This window comes from Leuciscus leuciscus, assembly GCF_965113295.1.
Source record: "Leuciscus leuciscus genome assembly, chromosome: 5".
NCBI lineage: Eukaryota > Metazoa > Chordata > Actinopteri > Cypriniformes > Leuciscidae > Leuciscus > Leuciscus leuciscus.
Genome location: NC_138729.1, coordinates 8,489,282 through 8,507,497, shown reverse-complemented (window position 1 = coordinate 8,507,497; position 18,216 = coordinate 8,489,282). Strand labels below are relative to the sequence as shown.

Genomic DNA, 18,216 nt, shown 5'->3' with positions numbered 1-18,216 from the left:
ACCATTTAGTGCTTTGTTAGTAATCAGCAACATTTTAAAATGTATATGATATTTAATAGGGAGCCAATGCAGTGTTGACAGAACAGGGCTAATATGGTCATACTTCCTTGTAGTGATGTAGTAAACAAGGCAAGGCAAGTTTATTTATATAGCACATTTCATACACAATGGCAATTCAAAGTGCTTTACATAGAAGAAATTAAAATAATAAAAAGAAATAAGAATAATTAAAACAGTTTAGAAAAATAAAATGAAATACAGTACAGTACAGTCGGACGAACAGCGGCACAGTGCTCATTCAGTAAATGCATAGCTAAACAGAAGTGTTTTGAGTCTGGATTTGAATGTGACCACTGTAGGAGCACATCTGATCTCTTCTGGAAGTTGGTTCCAGCTGCGGCTAGCATAATAGCTAAAAGCAGACTCACCATGCTTAGAGTGAACCCTTGGTATTTCTAGCTGATAATGATCCTAATGATCTGAGTGATCTGTTGGGTTTATATTCAGTGAGCATATCTGCAATGTATTGAGGTCCTAGGCCATTGAATGATTTATATACCAGTAATAATACTTTGAAATCAATCCTAAATCTAACTGGGAGCCAGTGTAAAGACCTGAGGACTGGTGTGATATGTTCATATTTTCTGGTTCTGCTCAGAATCCTAGCGGCAGCGTTCTGTATGAGCTGCAACTGTCCTATGGTCTTTTTGGGAAGGCCAGTGAGGAGTCCATTACAATAATCCACCCTGCTGGTGATGAAAGCATGCACAAGTTTCTCTAAGTCTTGTCTGGAAACAAAGCATCTAATTCTTGCAATATTTTTTAGATGATAGTATGCTGATTTAGTTATTGCTTTGACATGACTACTGAAACTAAGGTCTGACTCTAGTGTCACACCAAGATTCCTGACTTGATTTTTAGTTGTTTGACCCCTAGAGTGAAGGTATGCGTTCACCTTGAGAACTTCATCTTTGTTTCCAAATGCAATGACTTCAGTTTTATCTTTGTTTAACTGAAGAAAGTTTTGGCACATCCAACTGTTCACTTCATCAATGCATCGGCACAGGGAGTCAATGGGGCTGTAATCGTTAGGCGATAGGGCTAAGTACAGCTGTGTATCGTCTGCATAGCTGTGGTAAGCGATTTGGTTCTTTCTCATTATTTGGCTCATTGGGAGCATATACAGGTTGAACAGGAGTGGCGCAAGAATTGAGCCTTGAGGGACTCCGCATGTCATGGATGTCCACTCAGACTTATGGTCTCCTATACTCACATAATAACCTCTCCCATCTAAATATGACCTGAACCATTTTAGGACTATCCCAGAAAGCCCCACCCAGTTTTCCAGCCTGTCAAGAAGTATGTTATGATCGACAGTGTCAAATGCAGCACTGAGGTCGAGTAGTACCAGCACTGATAATTTGCCTGAATCAGTATTTAAGCGAATATCGTTTATTATCTTTATGAGCGCTGTCTCTGTGCTGTGGTGCGGTCGGAAACCAGATTGAAAATTGTCAAAGTATCCATTCGAGCTTAAGAATTTGTTCAGCTGATTGAAGATAACTTTTTCAATGATCTTGCCTATGAAAGGAAGATTTGAGATCGGTCTATAGTTGCTTAATATGGTCTTATCCAGATTGCTCTTTTTCAGGAGGGGCTTGACAACTGCAGTTTTCAGGGAGTTTGGAAAACTCCCAGAGAGAAGTGAGGCATTTACCACTTCTAGAAGATCTGCTTCTAAACTGTTTAACACACTTTTGAAAAAAGATGTGGGAAGTGTGTCAAGAGCGCATGTTGATGTTTTAAGGTGCTGTACGGTTTCTACCAAAATTTTGCTATCAATTTTTTTGAAATCAGACAAAGTTACTACTTTTTCAGGTGGTCTGATCTGTCTGACCCCAGCGCAACTCAATGATGTGCTGATCACCTTTCTGATATTATTGATTTTGTCAGAGAAGAAAGAAGCAAACTCACTGCACTTGCTGTTTGAGAGCATTTCACTGGGAATCTGGCTTGGGGGGTTTGTCAGTCTCTCTACAGTAGCTAAAAGAGTGCGTGTGTTGTTTAAATTGCAGTTTATAATATTTGAGAAGAAAGTCTGTCTAGCTTTGCCTAGTTCCATATTGAAAGCATGAAGGCTGTCTTTGTAGATGTTATAATGGACTACAAGCTTTGTCTTCCGCCACATGCGCTCTGCTTTTCTGCATTGTCTTTTCATATTTTGCACTGCTGTTGAGTTTCTCCAAGGTGCTTTTTGTCTGCCACTCTTCTTCCTGACTTTCACAGGAGCAATATCATCAATTGCACTTTTAACTTTTGAGTTAAAAGAATCAAGGAGAAAATCAACAGAGTCAGCAGATATGCTTGGTGTTAAGGATATAGCCTTCATAGATAGTACACTAGTGTTCTCATTTAAGCATCTCGTCTTGACAGACACAGATCTAGCTTCAGTGGCAGGAGAGATCAATATATCAAAGAAAATACAGAAATGATCAGACAGTGCTACATCCTTAATAACAATCGATGAGATGTTTAGACCCTTACTGATAAGTAAATCTAGAGTGTGTCCATGATTGTGTGTGGGTCCATGTACATGCTGAGTCAGATCAAAAGTTTTTAAAACAGTTTTGATTTCTTTTGCCATATTGTTTTCTGCATTATCTATGTGAATGTTAAAATCTCCAGCAATGGCAAAAAAGTCAAACTCTGAGGTAATTGTTGATAACAGTTCTGTAATTTCCTCAGCAAAGGCTGGAGAGTATTTTGGAGGCCTGTAAATAATGATAAGTAAAATGCGTGGAGTACCTTTTAATACAATACCCAGATATTCGAAAGACGTGTAGTTCCCAAATGATATTTGCTTACATTGATAGATATCTTTAAAAAGAGCTTAATCGGTCTCCGATTTCTGCTTTCTCGGACTCGACTCGGACTTGTTCCTTCAAAGACTCGGTCTTGACTCGGACTCGACCCTTCAAAGACTCGGTCTTGACTCGGACTCGGCATAGGCGGTCTCGTCCCCATCACTAGTCCACTAGAATACATACCACTAGAAAATTAAATTTGCTCTGCATGTCCTAACTATGATTAAAAAAGCAGGGTGGGCTTAACATGTTGATGACAGAGCAGCACTGTTGAAGCAGTTTAGAAAAATAGGCAGAAGATGATGCATGTGGTAGGGCAATTCCACGCAAAACTGTCACATCCATAACGCCAACTAAATACCATGGCATTGTGTTGGCGTTATGGACGTGACAGTTTTGCGTGGAATTGCCCGGTAGTGATTTTTTTAATGATAGTAAAAGCATAGTCCATATTAAGACGTTAAGACTGCTCCTCTAAACAATTCCCAATCTAGCTTAGTCTTTAGGCCTAACTGTTGATTATTAACTGGGGTGATATTAAATCATGAATATGAAAACTGACATGTTTTTATGGTCTTGGTCTCGACTCCTAAAGACTCGGTCTCGACTCGGACTTGCTTCCTCAAAGACTCGGTCTTGACTCGGACTCGACTGAATTCGAAAACCAACGGACTCGGTCTCGACTCGGACTCGACCCTTCAAAGACTCGGTCTTGACTCGGACTCGGCATAGGCGGTCTCGTCCCCATCACTACTTCCTTGCTCTGGTAAGAACTCTAGCTGCTGCGTTTTGGACCAGCTATAGTTTGTTTATTAAGCGTGCAGGGCAACCACCCATAATAGCATTACAATCATCTAGCCTTGATGTCATGAACACATTAACTAATTGTTACGCATTTGTCAATGAGAGCATATGATGTAATTTGGAAATATTTTTAAGATGGAAAAATGCGGGTTTACAGATACTAGACACGTGACTTTCAAATGAAAGATTGGTATCAAAGAGCACACCCAGGTTCCTAACCGACGACGAAGACTTGACAGAGCAGCCATCAAGTGTTAGACAGTATTCTAGGTTATTACGTGAGGACGTTTTTGGTCCAATAATAAGAATCTCTGTTTTTTCAGAATTAAGTAGTAGGAAATTACTAGTCATCCAATTTTTTATATCAGCTATGCATTCCGTTAATTTTGTGAATTGGTAATTCATCAGGGTGTGAAGAAATATAGAGCTGAGTATCATCAGCATAACAGTGAAAACTAATGCCATGCTTCCTAATGATATCTCCTAAGGGTAGCATGTACAGAGTAAACAGCAACGGTCCTAATACTGAGCCTTGTGGTACACCATACTGAACTTTTGATCGATAAGACATCTCTTCATTTACTGCTACAAACTAATAACGGTCAGATAAGTATAATTAAAACATGCTAATGCAATTCCACTAATGCCAACCTAATTTTCGAGTCTATTTGAAAGAATGTTGTGGTCAATAGTATCAAATGCAGCACTAAGATCGAGTGACACTTATGGCGAGATACAACCACGATCGGATGATAAGAGCAAATCATTTGCTGTCTCAGTACTATGATACGGTCTAAATCCTGACTGAAAATCCTTGCAGAGACCATTTCTTTCTAAAAAGGAACATGTGAGGATACTGCCTTTGCTAGAATCTTTGACAGAAAAGGTAGATTCGAGATCGGCCTGTAATTGACTAATTCTGTAGGATCAAGTTGCGTTTTTTTTAATAAGAGGTTTAATAAGTACCCTAATGACAAAGATGAATTAATGATATTAAGAAGAGGATCTATGACTTTTGGAAGCATCTCTTTCAATAGCTTAGTCCTCTCCTATAGCAATGAATGAATAAAAATGTTCCTCAAGGAGACTACAATGCACTGCCTGATGTTATACTGTAGTAGACGGTTGCATAGTTATAATTTTCTCCCTGATATTATCAATCTTGTTAGTAAAGAAGTTCATAAATTCATTACTGCTGTGCTGCTTGGAAACGTCTGGGGTTGAAGATTTATTTTTCGTTAATTTAGGTATTTCAAATAAATACCTAGGGTTTTGTTTATTTTCTTCTAATAGGGTTGAAAAATAAGCACATCTAGCAGCTTTTAAGACTAACTTTTTGCATTGGTTGCACTGGTGCGCCTAACTTTTTTATTTAGGTGCACCCAAATTTTTCCTTGGCTCGCGTCACCTTTAACGCCACAATTTCGTGGTCACCTTTTTATCACGCTCTACATTCATATATATTATGTCAATGATTTTAAACAAGAATAAGGTGTAGGTAAATATTTTTTTTTATTTGAAGCACAATTATACTGTATATAAAATGTTTAAATATTTGTAAAAAAATTAAACAAAATTTAAAGTGCTTCACTGAGCTGCCAAACTAACTATTTTGAGTCTCTAGCTCAGGCGCGGTAGGCTCTACCTCCGTCTCTGACATCGCAGCTTGTTCATTTTGCTCAATTAGCCACATAAAAACATCTCACTCAAATGGAGAACAAATACTTCTCCAGTATATAGTCCACAACAACAGTTGATAATGAAAGACTGCCACCCTTTATTCAAAAGACCTTGAGATATGTTTGGATATGAACCTGAATGAATTTTAAATTAATTTGCTATATTTCAGATCAATATATTTGTTTCCTTAAAATTTTAATTAACTTTAACTTTATTCTCATCTGAATTATAAATAATTTATTTCTGTATAAAATAATACTAGTACTTTTAAAAACACATTTGATTTTATTTTTTATTCAATGTAGAATGTGTAACTTAAAAACAAACTCTGTTTTTAAGGACAAGAAATGAAAACCAATGCAATATGATGAATGTCCAAAAGATTAGATCATTTTTGCTTTTAAACAGCGTGTGTGTGTGTGTGTGTGTGTGTGTGTGTGTGTGTGTGTGTGTGTGTGATTTTGGTTAGGTGACAGTTACAGTTTGACAAGAGTTTACAGTTTGACAAAAGCACAATGTTGTGTTTTACACAAATAAGTAGGCTTAAAACACTTTTTACAGTTTTAATGATGTCCTGTATGAAAATGACGGAGTATCTTTCCACTGTTCGATCGCGCCCGTGCCTCTCTCTCTCTGACACACACACACACTCCAGCATTGCAACCTTGACATCGCAGCTTGTTCATTTTGCTGCGTTCACACCAAACGCGAATAGAGCGTCAAATTCGCGTATATCGCGTCTAGTTCGATGCTTGAACAGTTTGAATCCATTCGCGCGTCCAAAGCGAATAGGACGCGCCGCGCGCGTATAATGATAAAGTGAGCGTTTGAAGCGAAATAGACGCGCGTTCAGAGCTAAGGCGGGGCTACAGATTAGGTGTCCCTAAAGAACCTGCATATGCGCGTATCTAACAGTAACGTTATTTCCGTATTACATTAATGTGCACGCAAGTTTTATTTATTTTTATATCGTGTATTCTCTGTGTAAATCCATGCACTGAACGTACGTTCAGTACGAATACGTACCGTTCCACCCCTAATGGGTATCGGATCGGATAATTTTTTTTCTCCCCTCCGATATCCGATCTAGCGTTTTGGGCCAGTATCGGCACGATACCGATGCCGTGGATCGGATCGGGACATCCCTAATCTGAGATGTCATCGCTCTGCTGTAGAATTTCAACGGCATCAACATTGATTCCATGTGATATTAAATCTACAGTATGATTACGACAATGAGTAGGTCCTGACACATGTCGTCTAACTCCAATAGAGTTCAGAATGTCTTTAAATGCCAATCCCAATGCATCTTTTTCGTTATCCACATGTATATTAAAATCACCAACAATTAGGACTTTTTCTGCAGCTAGTACTAACTCTGATAGAAAGTCAGCAAATTCTTTGATAAAGTCTGTATGGTGCCCTGGTGGCCTGTATACAGTAGCCAGCACAAGGAGATCAAGGTGATTTATCATTTACACTAGATTGTGTTACATTAAGCACCAACACTTCAAAAGAATTATATTTAAAACAAGACTTCTCAGTAATTCTGAAGGTATTACTATAAATTACAGCAAAACCTCCTCCTTTGCCTTTCAGACGAGGCTCATGTTTATAACAGTAATCTTGGGGGGTTGACTCATTTAAAGTAATGTAATCGTCTGGTTTTAGCCAGGTTTCTGTCAAACATAGCACATCTAGGTTATAATCTGTAATCATATCATTAACAATAAGTGCTTTTGAAATAAGCGATCGAATATTCAGCAACCCAAGCTTTATCATTTGTTCATCCGTATTATATCTGTTTTTTATTTGTTGAACATCAATTAAATTTTTTTCCCTTAAATGGGTTTAGGAGTTTTTTTGTATGTCCTAATTCGGGGAACAGACACAGTCTCTATATGATGATATCTAGGTGAAAGAGGCTCTATGTGATGGGATTTATCTGACCTTGGTGACGTTAGACAGCTAGCAGACGGTCGGTTTAGCCAGTCTGTCTGGTTCCTGACCTGAGCCCCAATTCATGTTTGAGCTCTAAGACTATGTGCCATATTACTAGAGAGAAGAGCAGCACCATCCCAGGAGGGATGAATACAATCTCTTTTCAACAGGTCAGGTCTGCCCCAAAAACTTTTCCAATTGTCTATGAATTCTATATTATTTTGCGGACGCCACTTAGACAGCCAGCCATTGAGTGAGCACAGTCTACTAAGTATCTCAATACTCCTGCGAACAGGAAGGGGGCCAGAGCAAATTACAGTGCCTGACATCGTACTTGCGAGTTCACACACCTCTTTAACGTTAATTTTGGTGATCTCCGACTGGTGAAGTCGAACATCATTTGTGCCGACGTGAATAATAATCTTAGAGAATTTACGATTGTCAGGTGCTCTGTCTCCCGGCAAACATGTGACTATGGAGCTGGTGTCCCTATTTTCATGTTCCGTGTTCCGTGTAACAGAATCACCAATAACTACGGCACATTCAACAGGATTCTCAGTGGGTGTTTCACTGAGTAGAGAGAATCTGTTTCATGTTGTTATCGGAACGTAAGAGCAGTGTTTTGTCCCGCGACTACAGCGTCTCATGGTCACCCAGTTGCCCTGCTGCACAGGCTCTATAGCCAGAACTGAACAATGTACAGAGTTCACTAAGCTAGTCGCATCCAAAGCAGTGTCTAAAGCCCTTTCATTCTTACTATCCTCGATTAAAGTTTGGATGCGTGTCTGTAGTTCTGAAATCTTCTCAGTCAGCCTGACTGTCTCCCTGCATTCATCACATGTAAATCCTTCATTGCTGACAGAGAATGCTATACTATACATGTGACATGAAGTGCAAGTGACAATAACAGGAGAAGACATTACTCACCTTGTTTGTTGACTGATCCTACTCACCACAGTTGTTTGATTTGTAAAAGGCGCGAGCATGCGCGCGAGAAAAGACGGCAAGCACGGATGGCAGGTTAACAGGCTAGCGAGATACTAGCATTTTATGCTAGCGATAACGATTTAGATAAAAGTTAGCGATGTCAGATTAATGTGATGGGCAATATAAGACAATATCTAATGTATGTTAATGAGTAAGTTAAATTGAGCAAATAAGAACAACAAGGAATGATATTAAATAGAGATTCAAAACAGAAGGCTATACGGAGCTTACAGACACAGACCAGCAACAAGACAGACAGGAGCAATCGATCAAAGCAGACAGGAGCAATCGAATTCCCTTGAATTCGATTCTTCAATTCGATTCTTCAACAGTTACACTGTTGAAAATATAATTAGTTGCTAATTAACTGCTTATTTAGAGTAACTTACCAAACACTGCTTAGTGCCAAGTATAAAATGTATCAATGTATTTTTTTCACCCAGAAACAGCCTACACACTGATAGCATAGCGTAGCATAGGCTTCTATAAAAACTAGGGGGCTATACACACATAAGGGGGCAAAACCAGACATTCCAGTCATTCAAAGTGAATCGTTTTTTTTCTAAATTACATGTTATCTCCCTCTGATAAAACTCAGTTCTGTGAAAATGACTGTTCACAAATGGCTCTAAATTATTTTATTTTTTTCACTGTGAATGAACTGATTGCAGTAGTAGTTTAAAATGTACTTTTCTCTCTTGCTGGCTATCACAAATTGGTACCCTGGGGAATACAAAGTGGTTGCTTCCTGCATTCCTTTGGCTTCTGCACTAAACACAAAGACTTCATCTATGCTCAAAGAATCTTTAACATTTCTTTCCTTTGCATGTTTGTTGCGCACATCAAAAACCGTCAGAGGTGAAGACCAATGCAAAATGTGCAAAACAAGCAAGGCTATATATTCTTAGATGATTGATTGACCCTGCAAGCTAGATGTGCATGATTTTGTCTGGCCAGTGGTTGTGCAAATGGAGTTGTAACTGAGAAGGTACAGCTGGAGTTGATGTTTGCCAAGACTCCAGCAGCTGCTGTCAGTCCTGACATTTCAGAGTCTGCTGTCCATCACTTCTTAATTGTCTTCCTGGCTACAACAGGGCCTGGTCTACCGCGCATCAGTCTCTCTCTGTTATATCACTGTATGAGTGACTTGCACTGGACCGTAATGTGCTCAGAATACCTCTAGAGCATTGCAGTGTTTGTTTCAGAGGGGGTCATGGGTTTTGAAAGGACTGTTTGAGTTTTTGGTGTGTGTCACCTGATTAAGTGCCACTGCCTTGAAAATGATGGGCCTGCAGTTAGTTTCTTGTCTGCTGGGTTCTGTGGTATGAAATGAACATGAATGAGCATAACCAGTCATCCATATTGAGTAGACATTCATTAAAGTACCAAATGGAAATGCCATATAACAAAGATAGTGAAAGATTTCAAATATACTCCGCCCACTCCGCTCAGTCACCGTGGTGTTGTGACCGACCAAAATTCCAGTAGTTGTTAACAGTACATGTATTCAATACTACAGAAATGAATACTGTACATGTAACAATTCATGTTGCAGCGACATTAAAACAATGCCATGTAGCCTTCACATATTTATCATGTTTATAACTGAACGTAGCTTAAAGTTTTAACATGTAACACATAACATAACACAACAAAACAAAACATATAACACATTGCACAAAACAAAACAGTTCAGCGCTCATGTACCTGCCGAGAACAGATTTATCTTGGCCAGTCCTTCGGGAATTTGCTGTTGGCTCTTATGTAGATAGTGTTGAAACATGAGGTATACTTCATTTTGGGTATATCAAATTAACAATCTATGGTCTGTTATTAATCTATTACTTGTTCCAGAGCAAATCAATTTGGCTAAGGGCAAGAATATGTTTGTTAATTTCTGCTTTTGTACTTTTGACTGAACTGTTTGCTTGTATTGATTTCCCATTGTACAAACTAATACTTTTATAATGGCTGATATTGTTTATTTATTATATATATATATATATATATATATATATATATATATTATTATTATTATTATTATTATAAAAAACAATTTAAACAACTCCTTATAAGACGCAACTTACAAATGCATTGACTTGCGTTGTCATGGGAAATCCTCTTAATGGTTAAAGAGACAAAGACAAAGATATCGTTTTCCTCTGCGGACCGGACATTCAAATTGATTTTGTGATTGATGCAAGTAATGTACTTGCTTAAGGCCTGTTCACACCACTGATCTATATAGAATGTCATTATATAGATCAGTGGTTCACACCATGGGCGATAACTATAAAGATAACAAAGAAATTTTTCTAAAAACGTTCTCAATAGTAAAAAATAACAGAGTCCACACCACAGGTATAACAATAACGACAAAGAAACAATATCATTGGAATCACTTTCAGAACGATTTTATCCAGCTGATGAACAGTTAAAAAATTGACAGCCAATTAGAATCCATCCTGCTTTAACAAGCTCGAGCATTTAAAGTGACAGACAGGCACACGCCTTAGAATAAGCAGGGGGGCAGGGTTTTATATTATTTTGAAGTAGCCCCGGGCGCCGCCATTGGCTAGCGGACCCCCACCTGCTATTAGCATCCCATTGACTCCCATTCATTTTGGCGTCACTTTGACAGTGAATAACTTTACAACTGAGGCGTTTAAAGACTCCATTTGTCCATTATTTATTTCTAAAGAAACACGAAAATGTATAAAAGGCTCCATTACCTTGTAGCTTACATTATGGCCCCGTAAAAGCAATTTTTGTAAAAATAGGCTAACGATTGCGTCATAACCACGTGACTCTCTGTCGCACAGTAGAGAATTACCGTATGGACAGGAGGAGCAGCTCGCGGGCAATCGGGGGGACGTGGAGGCAAAGTGACAAAATAATTAATCAGAATACCTAGCAAAAGTTTCTCCTGCTCCTATCTCATGGACACCTCCTACTCACACTCTCCGTCTCTGCAAGTTTCGGAAGGGAATGATTCAGATATCTCTCGGCACAGCTACTAGAAGACAGACGGGTTGCTCACGTCACATCTACGTCGTCAAGCTCAGTTTGAGTCTGCGCAGTACGCTCGACCCCCAGGAAGTAAGAGTTTCTAATTGAGTTCACTTTGTCTCCGTTGAATCCAATGGGGTCGCTGTGTCCATTTCTTTTACTGTCTATGAGAATAAGCAGAACGATATTGTCCGCTGGTGTGGACGCTAATATGGTTATCTTTTATAGTTATTGTTCTTGGTATGAACGGTCCTTTAGTCGATCTCTCTTATAATAATTAATAAATCGTTACATTTATATTGTGTTTTTCTGGGTACTCAAAGCGCTTTACATATGGAAAGGAGAATCCCCTGAACCACCACCAATACTCCTCTACTCTACATAATACAATAAGCTTTACTGAAGTGACTGAACGTTCTTTCGTTGCTAGTTCTAAAGTGAAGTTTTAGAATTAGTAGTGGAGGCTTGGGCTCAATTGTTAAACATTTACATTTACTCACTTGTGCCGTTGAACTTTTGTTTAAATGCAATATCACACTCGTAGCCGTGTGATATGGCTGTATATTATTTGGATAATTAGTTAAAAAATAAATCTGTTAATTCTGATCCTATTGCATAGAACTGAATAAAGAATAATAAACTGTATTGATATTTAATATGAATATATTTTCTGTCCAATTATAATGTTACTTTCAATAAAAGTGTGGTTATTTTATTTTATTGGCTTGTATTTTTAAATTCAGTATAATTTAAAATGATTGAATTTCATTAAAGTCTAATTGTACAATTGTACAAAAAAGATAATTAAAAATAATAAAAAAATGAAGAAGCATTTTCGGTTTTCGGCCAAGTGCATCCTGAATTTTCGGTTTCGGCTCAATTTTCATTTTGGTGCCTCCCATAATATAATTTATAATATAATATAATATCATATGAGATTTTTAACAGTATTTTAACATTAAAAACATTACACAGATTTTGAGAGCATGCTGGTTAGCTGGACTGACAGCTGTAATGTTTTGTGTTAAATGTACGATAAAGTTTAAAAGCAGTGCTCGATTCTCTCCAGATGAGCATTCTGTCATAACTTTGTGTCTTTGGCCACATGAGTTTACTTTGTTCCTTTGAGTACCTGCTCTAAATCACTCCACAATGAGCTGTGCTTGATTTGTTTTCCTTTCCCTGCTCTTCAAAGGTGTGGAAACGTTCTGGAGCCTGGTTCTACAAAACCCTGCCGAAGCATATTCGTCCCATTAAGGATTCAATTCTAGATAACAGGAGGTCAGTATTAGAAAGTGGAGAGCAGCTGCCAGTGGCCAGGAGTGCACCAGTCAACTACACATGGGCTCAAAGCAAAGGTTAGATGCTAATTATTCTATTCTATTCTATTCTATTCTATTCTATTCTATTCTATTCTATTCTATTCTATTCTATTCTATTCTAAAAATGGAATACACAGTTCCATTATTTTTGTACTCAGGCTATAAAAAAGGACTGTTGTGCTCATGGAGTAACAGGATCAAATCCGATCTCTGTCAAATCCCATTCCCCCTCTTTCTCCCATTACTTTTTTTGTCCGGTTTCACTTTCCCTAAAATTAAAGGCAAAGATCAAAACAAAATATTGATTTAATAAAAACAACAAAAAAAACAATGGACTTAAAGGAATATACTGCGTCCAATACAAGTTAAACTCATTCAATAGCATTTTTTTCAAACATTGATTATTATTAAAAATAATTATTATTATTTAAAATAATTAATAATAAAAATAATAATAACTCCTCCCTTAATAATAATAACTCCCCCCTTTTCTTTTAAAAAAGTTAAAAAGTCAGGTTACTTTGATTGGAGGTGAATGCTCACCATTTCAATAGTATAGCCACAAGATGTAGACAATGAGTATTAACATGATTTTAGTGTGAGGAAATCACGTACCGTTTCTGTGTTAGTTGTATCCAAATTATGTCAAATTTTATTGACAACTTCATTGCCATGAAAATGAAACCATGTAACCATAAAAAGTATGAGAATAATACAACGAACAGAAGAATAAATGGTAATGTGCTTTTATAACATTACAAAGCTTCACATGTCTGCTTTAAATCCTCCAACAATCGGCCCCATCTACTTCAAATATTAGTGCCTCATTGTTTAAAAAAACTATTTGGAAAGGCCTTTTGAGGACCAAATCTTGGCTTTTAAAGAAAATACTTTATTTGAAAATATTTTTTATATTTAAATTTTAAATTGTTGTATTTAAAGAATGGTAAATGCTGCTAAAATGTACAATCACATTCAGAAATAAACACTTTTACACTAAACGCTAAACCATAAAACACTACCATAAAAATGACCAAGTTCTCATTTAGTGGATTTCACTGTACATAATAAAGGTGAGAAATCAGTCATAGTGACAGATGCTGGCATGTCAAAAAACACAGGTGTTTAATCTGCATTACCTCTCTGATACAGGGGATATATGAATGTCACATATCACTGACAAGACAGCAGTTTCTCCCTGTAGTTGGAGGGCAAGCGCTAATCTTTTACGCCAAATCATTCATCATTCAAAGCGTCCACTTTGAAGGTATTGACGAGCAGGTGCGTCAGTCCATAGCCGAAATAAGAAATGATGGGTAAGTTCAGCTTTTTGTCGATTTCCAGTGCCTTCAGCTGGATTACGGCTCTGGTTATGGGAAAAAATGTTTTGGCTACGTACTGACACACTTGCCTGTCAGTTTCTTCGAAGTGGACGCTTCTAGGAACGTCATACGCTTTTCTTTGACGGTTAACATTTTTAAGACGGCCTTTTTGGGCTCGCCATGTTCTAACATTACACTCAGACACACCATATTTCTTGGCTGCTTTATGAGAGTTGTTTGACTTCGCTGCGTTTATCAGTCCTGGGGAATCACTTGTTTTACACGTATTTGGCGCTCGCTATTGTTGCAGGTGTGTTATTGACACGTAAAAGTCTAGCCCCCAAATATAAGACGACCCCATTTTTTTAGATGTATTTCCAAGAAAAAAACAACGTTTTATATTTGGAACAATACGATATAGTTAGTATTGAACTCGGAACATTTGGACACACAGATAAATGCCATTCTTTTCAACCAAACCAATCCACAAAAAAAATAAGTTTGTTGGTTTTAAAATAGTAAAACATTAGATCTACTTTGCTATTATTTTTGACAGGGACATTGTACACACACTTGACTGGATTTTGTCTGTAATTAAGGTAATTGTAGCAGGTATCCAAATATACCGGTGAGGCTATAGATCTAAAGGTCAGTTGGCTTATTAATACACCCCTTAGTAATTTTTGCATTTTAGATGGGACATCCCATTCTCTACCAGTGGTGCTATTAATGAGCTCTGCCAATCTTAAGGTGACCCCATTTAACCCTTCTCCAAATAAACATTCACTCTCACATCCATTTCAGGCTGAAACGCTTTATAGCTTCCAGGCACAGTTCTGCTTAACCTTGCAGAAATGCATTTAAGAGAGGATGAAAAGTGAAATATATGTAAAAATAAACTCTCCATGGCATGAATTAAATGGACCCATCTGCAGTGTGTGATAAGCTTACTTATCTGAAGAATTAGGCAGTTCTACAGCATATGAACCAACGGCCCTCAAGCGCTGTCTCTCATAGTAAAGACACACAGAGGACCAATACATCATCATTTTATTACCTATAATAAAGCTTGTGGTCCATCAAAGTTTACAGTCACACGGGATCTCATGCATTTCATTATCTCTGACATGCAAATAAGATGTTCAGGAACGTTCATCAATTCCACATATGGGGCTTCTTTATAGCTTTACAAAGATGTATCGATGGAATGGTTTACATTGGCAGGAGCACATCTGTTCATATGTTCCTAGACTGTGATTCATATGCAGTTTTCCTTTTTTTTTGTTAAACCAGCCTTAGAGTAACAAATGTGGCTTGGTACTATCCACACGTGCTTTAGAGTGAGAGGTGTATGAGATGCATTATTGTTGTGGGGTGGACACCTTTTCTGACTGCATCCTTAAAAGGATAATTGAATAAATGAGGTCTGAATGGCTTGTGGTGGGACTAACATAGAGTAATACCTCCATACAATCTGCTGCTATTATGCATGAGTATATCAGAGGCTGTTGCCGAATGAAGCATGATATAAGTTAGTCTGGCTATCACCAGACCAAGCTCAATCTTTTAAGATTGAACATTGGTCTGGGGAGTCTATGTATTTTCTACTGCACGAGGCGTGATCAACGGGTATAGTTCAAATGACTCTGTACGCAATTGGATAGTCCTTCAACCAATCAGACCAACGATCCAGGTGACGTACTTTGCAGAGCTACGCGAAAACCCCAGGCAGGATATGTGTAACCAAACGTGTTGATCAGCGGTTTGCAGAAGCAGAAATGGAATTGAGAGATTTTTGCAGGTTATGCAACAAACAAAAAAAACATGAAAGTTTGTGGTATTTACACCCACTCGAGCGATTCATTTGCTAAAAAGAAGCCATTGAGCATCGTTGAGAGGTTAAAAGGAATTAGACAGAGCCATAACGGTTCTGGAATTGGATTGGATTAAACCCGCCAATAGCGCGCCAGGTGGATAAGTCAGTTTGTGATTGGTTCCCACAAATTTGTAAAGGAAGCAGCAGAGATAAATGTACAGGTCTCCAGCCTGAGCTGCAGGGTGAAATCAAATCGCCGGCAGATCAGGCTGGGTTTACCCAATCTAGATATAAGTGCAAGTTGATTTAGGAATTTCTCCTTCCTGACCCTTCGATAACATACTCTTATAAGGGTTCCTCAGAGGTTTTTGCAGCATTTTAGGCTCGACAAAGAATTTTGTTCTTCTCAAGAACCATATTTGGCTATATAGGGTTCTTAAGTTCAGTGGCGGCTCATCAGGGGAGGCAAGGGAGGCACAGACTACCCAACATTTTGAGGTGAAAATGGGAGACAGTTATTCATTTTTAATGTCGCAGAATGTGTATTTCTTGTTTGTAATTTCAACCGTAATTTCCACCGCGCGCCTCTTTCCCGAATGTGCCGAATGTGCGAAACGCGAGTCCGAGGGGATGGAGAAAGGGAGGGGGAGGCAAATCCATAGCCGGAGACTTATGTCTCCGTTGGTGAAACAAAATGAGCCAATCACAATTGAGTGTTTCACTTTCAGCAATTAAAGAGTGTTGAGAAAAGTAACGTGGCAGAGGAGGCTAGCCTCCCTTGGTATATCAACCAATCATCGAAGAGACTTAAATGACGTGATATTAGTTTAAACTGCTAGCAGTTTTTATTTTTATTTTATTCATTTTTCTGGTCACAGAGTTACAATTTTTCAACTTGAAGTAAAATGCAGCACTCATTTCTTTCACTGTTGTTTGGTCAGCCATCCAATCACAGTGGAGGAGGGGCAGGACAAATACCACACTGACCAACCAACACATTTTGCTTGTATAACAGATGACAACAAAATCATTTAAAACAAGGACTGAAGCAAGTACTTCATATATTGCCAGTATTTTTATATTCAGAAACAAACTATTTGCGAAATCAGTTACTAGTAAGACTCATGTGGATATTCTGTATCATATACCAAACTGGGGGGAAAAACAACAAGAAGAAAACGCTGTGCTGCTGAGGTTCTCAACCGCCCGCAGGTGTTTTCGGAAGAGCGCCTGCCGTTTTCAGCTGACTGAAATCCACACGGCCTAAAGGAGAATTTTGAAGACTGCTTTACATGCTCGATTCAGTGCTGGCCTTTCTCTTTATGGTAATTACATTGAACTAGGATTAGAGTTTTTAAGATTCAAAAAGGTTGCAAAAGCACCATTAAGCACCAAAAGTGGTCTGTAAGAAGCATGCACTTGATTCTAAATGCTGGTATAGTCTACGTCATTTTTTTCCACTTGTTTTTCAGTCTGGAGGAGTTGTTGCTATTTGAAGAAAGTCAGAGCCATTGTGCAGATTTTGTGCAGTAGCAGTTGAAAGATTAAAAGTCTTGTGGTCCTCAGTCAATTAGTGTATGATCCCCATTTTTGGTTTGTAATGCCTAGTGTTTTAAAATGTTCAGATTTTCATACTCATGTAGTGGATTTGTAAAAGTCATAATGCTTTGTGTGAAATTTTGTGTAAAATGTAAGTTGTTTTTCTGAAAATCTTTACATCTACCCTACTGCGTTCATGAGAGAAACAGTGGACAAATCATTTTTGAGTCAGGCTTTTTTTTCAATGAATCAGCTGATCCAGTGCACAAAACTGGTTAGAAGGATTCGTTCACTAATCTGAATTATTCAGTTCTCGAATTCAACTCACTGACTTAGACGTTACAACATAAAATTAGAGGGGAATATCTTCTATGAATCACACAAACTGGCATATGGATCAGAAACTTGTAATATAGTGCATGAGTCATATGAACCATTTTATGGTGCTTTTTGCATCCTTATTTTATTTTATTTTTTATTTTTTAAGGATTTGGTCCCTGTTGAATGTAAATGCATGGAAAAGAGCGACCAGCACATTCTTGGGAATTTATTCTTTTTTCCTCAGGTTTTCAATCTAAAACATCTTCCACAGATATGATTTGAAAAAATCCATATAAAATGCTTTACTGCCACTCTTAGGCTTGTGGCGTCAATTTGTGTACCCTGTGTAGATCAAATTGATCTGCAGAAGATCCACAGAAGAGAAGGGTTAAATCTGCAGCACATAGATGTTGACTATAAATATTGTCTATTGTAAAACATTCTTTGTGGAATAATGAAAAGACAAAAACAAAACCTGAATTTGTGCAGTTATTTCAGGACATTTTATACGCCTTCTGTCTTTTTTTTTTTTGTGTGTGTGTATTTACTCAGCAAGCTGAGAGTAAATGTTTCTAAGGCTTTTTTTGTGACCAAGCGCAATAATGTTGATA

General features: G+C 37.9%; 1 protein-coding gene across 3 annotated transcripts in view; it reads left to right on the top strand.

The window, feature by feature from the left end:
• doc2b (double C2-like domains, beta) overlaps positions 1-18,216 on the top strand; it is a 241,731-nt gene that overhangs the window by 42,859 nt on the left and 180,656 nt on the right. For all 3 annotated transcript variants that reach the window (XM_082170723.1, XM_082170722.1, XM_082170724.1), the window contains one exon: positions 12,481-12,643. In XM_082170723.1, the coding sequence (XP_082026849.1) occupies positions 12,481-12,643 (163 nt within the window). The remainder of the gene's footprint in view (positions 1-12,480; positions 12,644-18,216) is intronic.